Source organism: Puntigrus tetrazona, chromosome 12, assembly GCF_018831695.1.
Source record: "Puntigrus tetrazona isolate hp1 chromosome 12, ASM1883169v1, whole genome shotgun sequence".
NCBI lineage: Eukaryota > Metazoa > Chordata > Actinopteri > Cypriniformes > Cyprinidae > Puntigrus > Puntigrus tetrazona.
In genome coordinates, this window is record NC_056710.1 from 14,661,968 (window position 1) to 14,672,992 (window position 11,025).

The 11,025-nt window shown below is 36.0% G+C and overlaps 1 protein-coding gene across 1 annotated transcript; it reads right to left on the reverse strand.

Moving 5' to 3' along the window:
* Nucleotides 1–239: 239 nt before the first annotated feature.
* Nucleotides 240–8,695, reverse strand: c1qtnf1 (C1q and TNF related 1). The gene is made up of 4 exons (XM_043253471.1): nt 8,516–8,695; nt 2,688–2,830; nt 2,337–2,446; nt 240–1,772 (listed from the first exon to the last, which is right to left on the reverse strand). The coding sequence occupies exons 2-4, from the start codon at nt 2,828–2,830 to the stop codon at nt 1,222–1,224; spliced, it is 804 nt and encodes a 267-aa protein (XP_043109406.1). The 5' UTR covers nt 8,516–8,695; the 3' UTR covers nt 240–1,221.
* Nucleotides 8,696–11,025: the final 2,330 nt, after the last annotated feature.

Below are 11,025 nucleotides of genomic sequence, written 5' to 3' on the forward strand. Positions count from 1 at the left end.
AGACTGATGTGAAAAGCTACACACATAAACATACACAGCACTGTCATAATAAGTTAACTAAAAGCTACCAAAATCAATCATTTTTAAATATTGTCCACCAAATTATTTTGGTCTTTAATACTCCTATTCGGATGGACTGATCGCTTTTTTTAAAATGAATGTACTTGATGCATAAGTAACAATCAGATAGAAAAAAACAGACCAAAATGCAGTAATGATGATATAACAAGCAATGGCACTGTAGTCTAAAAGGACTGTTTATTGAAATAAATGAACTTGTTTTACAGCACCACTCATTTATTGCAGCGTTTTAACATTTAATGAACAGTGACCTCTAGGTCACCAATTTGATTGTCTGACAAAATAGACAATGAACACATTTACAAATGAACAATAGTAATAAGTGTGCTTCCTGCTGAAGCCTGTTAGTCTTTTTATAGAAGCTTGCTGTTGACCACAGTAACCCGGTTCTTTCAGAAATGTTCTAAATAATGAGCTTAGGTTAAGTGCTAATTGTCCAGTTCGTATTATTTTTGATTTTATAGAGATTTTGTGCAAAACAGGGACAGATTTTTGTAGTCTTACTATTTCCGTTGTTTTAAAGTATACATTTGATTAACTTATCAAATTTATAACATATATACTGATATGACCATGAAATCTTACCAATTTATAATACAGTACATTGAGTGATCGTTATTAATTGTATATACTTGTAGTTGTTTAAACTGTTGATTTAATGATATGAACGTTGAACTGAAATTGAAATTATAATTGTAGCACCATTCTGTTCTCTACAATCAATTTAATACTGATTTGCAGCCGGATATATAACAGATATAATGCAATAATTTCAAGTAATCTGTTAAATGATTACTCATATTTCTATACATGAAAACAGCATGTAGTGCAAAATCTCTTAAAAATATGATACTGTTGTCTTTATATGATACTGTCTTTTTTTTATGATTGTAGATATAGATTTGTATTGATTTTAATATTTCTAGCACAAATAACCTTTACCACGTTTGTCATGTTAGCACCAGCCTCTGTAACAAAGTTAAAGATGGTCAGACACACAGTACAGGGTCATAAAAATGAGCCAAGGTTCCTCCTGAAGTACCATGTTAAAAATATATTACAAAAAGGAATAACAAGAAATTACATCTCATGTAATAAACAGTGTTACATAAATCCCCGCTGTCCATAGATTGTCTCTGTTTAACCCTCTGACTTTGCTTTAATAAGGTAGCCACTAAATGTGATGTAGGTGTCAAAGTCATCACTGAACACCGCGTTCTCTCTCTCGCCCTTATAGAGCCGAATCCACACCTGGTCGTCCCTCTCCAGCTCCAGCATGAGGCTCTGGCTCTGCATGATGGAGCGATCGCTGGGCTGAGCGTACAAGATGGCCATCTCCTGCTCGTTCTTCATTAGATGCAGGTATGTCTCCTTTTGGTTCCAAGTGTGCGCGTTGATGCTGAAGAAATAGATGCCGGGGACGTAGCAAAAGAACTTGCCCGTAAACATGTTGAAGTGGCCGTACAAGTTGACAAACTCTGTGTCGAAGATCATGGTTTGGTAGTAATCGTTACTGTGCAGAGCCTTCTTGCGGCCCACAGAGAAGGCAGCGTAGTAGGACTTACAGGGTTCTCCGGGAGAACCGATGCTGCCCTTGTGTCCCTTCACACCATGAGGGCCTCGGGGGCCACTTTGCCCAGACTTGCCAGTTTTTCCATAAGGTCCTCGCTCGCCACTGTCTCCCTTCTCCCCTGTAAGGGAAGGAATGTAGTAGCGAATGGTGAAAAGTTCAATTTGGCTTAACGTTTTTTACTACGATCATTAAAAAGGCCTTCACATTCTTAATCTCTGATTTATCATGCCTCTTGCTTCCCGAGATTTCATGTTCTGGTCAAGCTTTTGAGAGTGTTTTATTAAAAATCCACTAATTAAAAATGATGACTCTTAAATGGTCTTGTTTGTGTGGAATGTTATATAGAACATGGCGCCGATCTCACAGCCATTACTCTTCTGTTGTTTGTGACAGTTTGGCTCATAAAGTCACTTTCTGTGGAGGTTTGTCCTTTTTGGTGCATGTTTTCCTGCCCACAGAAGCAGCCTGTGATTAACCGGGCCTGACCTATATCATTCACCGACAGCTAGCTAGGACTAACATTGACCCAAACAACTGTATACAGTTGAAATGAGTCAACACGTTACGTAAGTCATCTGTAAATGCAAGCTTTTGTACCTCGATTATCCTTGAAATGGGAGATATTTACCTCATGAGCTCAAAGCCAGAAAGCATTTGAAGTAGCTTTTAACATATTTCATACCTTTTAGGATGGTGATGTTTATCTGTGGCACAATGTTGTACTGTGGGTATTGACTGGCGTACTGTGGGGCCTCCTCTGCAGGGTCACAACACCGCCTGCACTCTGTTCCACTAGATTTACAAAGAGATATGTTAATATAATAGATAGATAGAGAGAGAGAGAGAGAGAGAGAGAGAGAGAGAGAGAGACAGAGACAGAGACAGAGACAGATAGATAGATAGATAGATAGATAGATAGATAGATAGATAGATAGATAGATAGATAGATAGATAGATAGATAGATAGATAGATAGATAGATAGATAGACAGATAGATAGATAGATAGATAGATAGATAGCTCATGAAACATACCTGCCATCTCTGTAGTTTTCTGGGGATCTCTGGTTTTCTCTGGGCTCATAAGTGTCTTGGCCCACATCCCGATATTGTGCAATATACGGCTCAACCCTTCTGGCAAACACCACCATCAGCAGTACCAGGCTTGATACCAGCATCTGAGACAAAAATTAAAACATTATTTGGACAGAAATTTGGATAGAAGAATTATTTGGATTGAATAATTTACCAGAAAAGTGGCATATTCTGTGATGTTGTTGTTGAAAAAAAACCTTTTATTCAGCAAAGGCACGTTCAATTAATAAATTTATGAAGAACACTGAAGTTGCTGAAAATTCAGCTTTTCCATCACATGAATAAATTCAATTCTAAAATATATTTAAATAGAAAGGTTATTATAAATTGTAATAATATTTCACATTATTATTTACATTATCTTATCTGTTTTTGATCAAATAAATGCAGCTTTAGTAAGCACGAGATTTAAACATTTAAAACTTTTGAGCATTTAAAAAATCTTCATTAAATGTGGTCTGAAATGTTATGAAACCAATGACAAAGACTTCTTGGAATTTATTGTCCTATTTTAACTGGCAATCACACTAAACCACTATTTCATGGGTTTTTTTCCTTCTCATGACATAAAGCTCAGCCCTTTAGAAACAGTTTCCAAACCATGAGACAGAAAGTCATCTAACGATCAATAACGAGCAGAAAGCATTAGTCCCGTCTTAGTCCTTTTTTTAGTCTGTTGGTGTTGGTATCTTTTTCAGTAACTTTATAACAATTAGCAATATAGAGTAAATGCTTGCGGTTTTTGCACAATCCTTTCTTGTGTGTATTACTGATAGGCGATAGGTTTTTTTTTGTCACATTGAAATATTTATTAAATGCTCCTGTTCATAACTATGTTTTAGAGCCATTTAAATACAGTAGGGTTTAAGGTTTAAGGCTGTCAACTACTTGTTAAATGTATAATCTTGAAAGCAAATTTTTCCCCATTTTCTGTGCTTGGGAACATACAAAAAAAATTCCACAAAGTTGAAAAAGAGCTCACATGTTTTCTAAGGTAACTACAGCTAAATGCTCAGCAATCCAGAACAATCAACAACCCATTCAAGGCCAGCATGAATTCCAAAAGCTTAATGTGGTGAGAGTCAAAACAGATTGCAAATACTGTGACCATCAACATTCTTCTATAAAACTGTCCATAAGGAATGTAATCATTATGATCATAAACATCCCCAATCCATGGCTAGGTGTGTATGTGTGTGTGTGTGTGTTCCATGTTCATGTCCCATGAAGATATTTAGTAAATTTTATAAATATATATAATTTTTGATTAGTAATACACATTGCTTACATCAATGTAAAGCTTATTTGTATCTGATGTATAATGAAAAAAGATATTTAAAAATATTAACCCTCATGACTTTGGTTTGGTAGCCCACGGTTACGTATACAGTATATATGTACAATTTCTCATTGTGGAACATTGGTAAAAAAATAAATGTAAATAAATAATGATAGAGATATTTATACACAATAGGTACAAGCAGCTTGATGAGTGCACTAAATCAATACACTGTAACAGAGAAAACCATACAGTATGTTAGATTAGAGACTGTCATCATATTAGTTTTGCAGTGTCCAGCTGTGCAGTGTTGCAGCACTACAGGAAATGACATGCACTAAATAATTGCAGAGTAGGTCACATAGTAGCATATAAACATGCCTGTGGTTTCATGCACTATGATCATTGATATTAGTAAAAAAAAAGTACAGTGAGTGTTTGGTCTATGTAGACAGCATGGATAATCTAGTTATTATCTGTGTAAACATTTCTGGTTTTACAGACAGGGCTTAGACTAAGCCAGGACTAGGCAACAGTTTAATTAGGACATTTAAGTCATTTTTATTAACATGCTTTGGTGTACATTCTGAGACAAAACAGAGGCACTAATAAATATTAATAACAGTCAATGCAAGTTTCTTTCAGTTAAAACAGATCAGGCTTTAGTATGGGGCTAGGGAATATTTTTTTTGTGTTTTTGAGCCGAGTATTGCATATTTTGATATGGTCACTCGCACAATCACCCAACCCTCGGGATGACTGTGCATAATCCAAACATGCCATACAATTGTTTAAAACGATAGACTCCATATAATACTGAGACGCGTACGATTTTCTGAGGCCCGCCACACTGCATGACCCGTCTCGAATCATGAGGTTGAAGAATGAAGTGCTATGTCGCACTGTTTAATAAACTCACTCAGACAGAGCCTGTATTCTGTGTGTATCTTGTGTTTGAGATGGATTTTTATTGCAAAGAGGAGTCAGATCAATCACTTCAGTCTAAAGTTCAAAGCCATTTTAAGGAAGGGTTTTGAGGTTGTGCACTTCTAATCCTCCATAAGCATATGATGTTTTAACCTGACCATCGTTTTGTGTGTCTGTAGGATTATTTGTGGTGTTTTAATGCAGAGGCTTGGTAAAGGAAGTCAGATGTTATTTGATGCTATCAAATGATCATAAATATTTATTAATTGTTAGTATTATTTATTTATACATCACCATTTTTTCATATATTTTCCTGGTTTCTTTTAAGCTTCAAGTAATTGATCATCAACTTTCCTTTTGTTTCTGTTTCCTTGTTTATCCTCATTTTGATGCTCAGCCATGTTTACAGTCCCATTCTTCCCGCGGATGTTGGGATCTTGAGGTCATGTTTACATGTTCAGCACATCACTGAGTCCTCCTTTAGTTCAGGCCCAGTCTTCTTGGCTCAATCAACATCTACCCTGACCTTTTTAAACGCATTACATAAGCAGAGACTGTTTTTTTTCTCCATTCGTCTCTAGGGAACACCACGCTCCAAATCATAAGCATCCAACAGCTATTTTTCAGAACTTCTAAAAGTCCCTAAACCCTCTGTAGATTTGAAATCAAGAACAGGAAGCCAAGAGTCAAATGCATAAACATATGCATATACCATAACCAGATCTGGCAAATGAAGACTTGTTGTACCAAAAATTAGCCGACTATTTTTTTCTTCATAAACACACATTGCTAGTTGTATTTTGAACAATTAATTTAAGCATTTTACTTTTGCTGTCTAACAATTAATCTTGTTTATGTAATGTGTGTTGTGCATATTATATTAATTATCGTTTGACAGCGCAACATTTTATTGTTAGGAAAAAACTTGGAGTTTGAATCAAAAAGATTCCAATTGGTGCCACAAGTGATGCAGAAATGACACACTTCCCCTTTTTGAAATAACCATGATATTAATCTGCTTGGTAAACATCATTATAGGAAATAATGTCAGAATCTTTCCACATTCCTAAACTGCAAACAGCCACTGAATGTGTCATAACAAATAGCCAATGTGTTATCACAACAGATCATAATAACTATTTACTAATCTGCATTGTGCTTTTTGTCATCCCTACACTATTCCGCAGGCATGCAGTGGCGTGTCTGAGCTTCGAGGTGTGGTTTCGGTGGAAAACAAGTGTGTGGTCTCGGGTCAATGATCCTGTTAAATCCAACCTCAATAAAAGTCAGCCAGTTCTTTGTCCTTTCTGCTTTGGTGTTTGGTTCTGGATCATATTTAAGGTGAGGTCCACCAGGTGCACTGTAACGCTTTTCCAAATTCTCCAGTCTGAGGTCAGCAGCTGTAGATAAACACTGGGGTAAATAAGGACTCTTGGCTACAGAAATGAGGTTCTGTCTCCATTCTTGGGTTTGGGTGTGTCACCATTAGCACCCCAGTGACCTACTTTCAACCACATAGTGAATACTCTGCTTCTGTCACTTGTCATGCACAGTTCAAGCCCCCATACGCCAGGTACAATCTACCATGTACCCTTTCCTACTGTACGTGATGTTTTTCTCACATTCGTAATCCTCTCAATACTTTGCAGCTGTTTTGTAATATAAATTCTTTAGAGGAAGTTGAATGAACCCCAGGGAATGAAAGTGACCAAATAACCAAATAAACTTCTGTCTTGTTAAAGCAACAATCTTCTTTGCCCTCTGAACTTGCAATTAGTTCCTTGAGTTCATACGGATGCTAGTGTTATCAGAAAGGACAGGCACTTGAAACACATCTGGACTTTTTTTTTTTAAATAGCTCAAATTAACCTAATGGAAAGGCTCCAGTGACCTCCCCAGTCCAATTAAATTGTTTTCCCCCTCCCTTTTTTGAAAAGCAGACAACTGCTGGGGGTGAACTTCAGCAATGTTGTGGGTTAGGAAGTATTAAATAACATTATATACCTGTACCAACAAGTCCTGCCCCTTGTCTTATATGGGAAGGGGATGTACAAAGAAGTTTCTAGCTTTTGATTGTTTGGTTTTGACCATTTAGGTGGTGTTTGAAAAGATAAGAAGGTATAGGATTGTTTAGGAATTAGTGACAAACCATGGTTTCAGTGTCTTACTGCCTTTATAAGCACAATCTTGGGCTGCAATCAGATAAATAATAATACACAATAAAAATACACCATCAAATGCCAAGCTGAATATACGTTGTTGGGTTTTAAATGGAATACTAGCAAGATACTGAATACATTGTATAATGCATACTATTTTACTCATAGAGTATTTGAAACAGTATATGCATTATGTAAAAATGAAACTTCTAAATAACTGTAAGCTACATTATCACTGACTTCATATTAGCCTGCACATACTGTGTCCTGCCGAAATGGAGTCTTATGTTAGTATGCGCTTGGGAGTCCTTGTGGGAAGAGTTTTCTCAAACAATTCAACACTACATAGTCATTTCTCAAGGGTTTAACAGTGTTTATAAATGCCATTAATTTAACTTTGAACTAGCAATAGACATCACTGCATTTCGTGTTGACATCAAAGCTCAGACAGTATGCGTGGTTACTTTGAAGTCTGTGTGGCGTAGCACTGAGGCCAGATTCACCCTTGACCAATATAAGCAACTTCGTCTGAACTTAAACATCCTCCATGGTTCAGTGAACTAGGCAAAAACATTCATCCTCAACTTACCTTTTGCAACCCATTTTACTTCCACAATGTGACGTAGAAAGAATATTGTGGGACTTTTTATCTACTGGTAACTGAATGGAGTAAAATGGTGAACTATTATTCTTGATAAACCACTGCTCACTAGCAGTAATATTTTAGGAGGGGCCATATACGTAAGATGGTGATGTTACACAACTTTTGTTGTGCATTTTGGAAAATGTGGTGGAGTTAAAAGCAGTCTGGTGTAGCACTACTCTTAATCGTGTCATATTTCGACTGTCCCACTTGCAGGAGATGAGGCAATTTGAACTTGGCTTTGTGATGGCATGCCTCAAGAATTCCTGTCCTAGATTCGGTTCCTGTACCCTGTGGCAGTGCTACTCTTTCCATAGATAATACAAAATTGTCTCCATGAAATTTACCATTATAATAGATAATCCTCAGGGACATCACTAGCAGAATAAACTACTTTGTGATATTAAAACCACATAAAATTTAGGGTGTTGTTACATTTTACCCAGCTGTGATTTTTTGCTTTGCACCTGTTGTTAAAATTTCGGTGAACATTTCTAAGCTTGTTTGACTAGACAATAATCTTAACATCTTTCAAAATAAAAAAACAGACATGCCTATACATTAATATGAATGAGCAACTAATAACATATGCATTTTAATAATTTGATAAGTCGCATAAAATGTGAAAAATGTAAATCTGGCTGTTATCGTCCAAAGAATGCTGTGTTGCACTTGGTTTCCATTTCTTTGGTATCTGGAAAAGTTTTCACATCACTGGCATTATGTTTAACCATATAAGAATTTAAGAATTGTCCCCTACCTTAATCTTGGCGGGTCCAAACTTGAGAGCTCTGCTGGGCTGCACTGAGGATGCTTGCGTTGACTGGGACGCACTGCTGTGTGTCTCTGAGAGTGTTATAGCCTGTCAGCGTTTTTGTGGCATCTCCCTACTGATCTCCCAAACTCAGCATGCCATGAGGAGCCGGAAAAAAATGCAGGAAAGGAAGAGAACGAAGGGAGGAGCATGGATGCATCCAAGAGGGTGGGGTGAAATGAAAACAACAAAAAGGACAAAGTGAAAAGAAACCTTCCAAAAAAAAAGGGGAGTTAGAGTGAACCAACTGGATAGAAGGAAATGCACTTTCTCTATGGATAAAAAAAAAGGGAAAAAAGCAGCCACCACCTTGTTCCCAGACTTTTCTGATAAATGTTAAGTAGCTGCTGACAGTTCTAGAGAACTATTTAAAGAATAAGAATAACATTTAAATGATGCAAATATAATATCATAGGACTGTACAAATAGTAATTTTGCAATTTGGAACATTTTGCATGCATGTTTAACAACCAAATGTCCTCACTTATATAGTAAAAGATCACAAGAACAAACATTTACAAAGGCTTATTAATCAGCCAAAAGTTGTTTTGATGTAGATCAATTGTTCTGAATGTTTCTGCGATTAATAGGTTTAGGGATAGTGGTCGGGTTAGGGGATAGAAAATATTATTACCTGATGGAATATTATTAAACCAATGGAAGACTATGCAACTTTCCCACCAAGATAGCAAAACAAATGTGTGTGTGTGTGTGTGTTTGTGTTCATCTTATGTCATGTTAATTATAATTGTTTAAACTATTCATTTGTGTTTTGTTTTTTTTTGTCTGCCAAATATGTATCTAATTTTAAGTATTTAAGTCTCAGTCTCAACCAAGATTTTCAACAATAAAGACATATGTACTAATGCAGACAAATGTGTATAATGTTTAACTGATTGTGTACTATTTTAAAAGCTTTTTAAAAGTTTTTTTTGTTTATGTTAATGTTATTTAGCAACTACCTTTATAATGATCATCTGTTAATCAAAAAGGATGCTGTTCAAATGTTGTTTGTAATCAGATCCAGGCTCTCCATACTTCCCATGTTTCTAATATCTGCAAAGTGCTTTTCCTCCCAGTCACCTGACTCATCACGACACAAGGCATGTGGTTACAGAAAAGAGCATATGTTAAGGTTTATGTAGATGTTAAATGGTTCAGTGGCAAGAATGAAACTGCTTCTAAATTGTATATAAAGCAGTCTAAGCAAATACGGGTCTTTAAGTACAGGAACACATACAGATAAGGTCATCGTTTGAAGGATTTTGAAGGACTGTGAATCTAGATATTGTCCGACATGAACTGTCATATTAAGACATCACGCAGAGAAATATTAAGCTTTAAAAATATGTTTGGAAAAATAGCACAAATCTGACCTGTGTTGACCGCTCAGTTTTGTTTCTGCAGTTTATATCAGTGAACACTAGATGTCCTCATTAGCAAATAAATCTTGCTACAAACAAAAACACTTCTGTCCACGATCGTTAAATAAGAATCTGTAGGGTTGCTTCTTTAAACAAGGCAAATATTAAATATATTATGTTTATAATTTACTTGTTACTACCTAATTACCTATTCACTTTAAAATGTGTGTAAAATGCTTTTCATTATCTTGAAAACCTGATAAAAACGACTCTTTATATTGTTATTACTATTTTTAAATATAGTAGTGTTTAGTAGTTGAATATTTATTTATTTTAATATAATATTTATTATATTTGTTATTATATCGTACCGTTACTATTTGTAATTTATGTTTAGGCGAGGAGACCACGTCAATTTGAACTAAAAGTTTGATCTAAAAGAAAATAAAATCACGTGTTCTGCTCTTCTCACAAGCTCAGTTTTTTTCTCTGAATGGCTCTTTTGACTTACTCCGAGACGAGCATTGAAGAACACGTGCAAGACACTTACGCAATCTGCTGGAAAACATTACAGCCATGTGACCGAGTCCTGATTGGGTCCCGTCTGACCAATCGAAAGAGCTCCGCCAATCAGCCAACGGGTGGGCGTGGCCAGGACCCTGCAAACACTTGAGAGGGTACAAGATGTTACTGTTCCACTGCCTTGATTGTTAGGAAGCGTTTTGGCTCACCCTGCTTCAGGGGCTGGTCAATGGACAGTCAGCTGGACAGATATAAGAGCAAAACAGATGGAGCACGAATTACAGGGATGACGTGCTGTCTTAAGATTTTAAGCCTAGTGTTTTTCCAAAGCATTTACGATTTGTTGTTGGACCGAAGTATGCGAAGCCAAATATCATTTTTTATATTCTCTCATTATTTCTATGTATGTTACTATTATTCTGTTTCATTATTAATATTAAGTAACAAAATAGTTATTTGTGTTATAGGATCTGTGACTTTAGCAACATTAAAAATATAATTAAATATCCACTGTAAATGTGACAAAATTGATATTAGTTAGTGTAACTTTACGGAGTTAATGTTAAAACG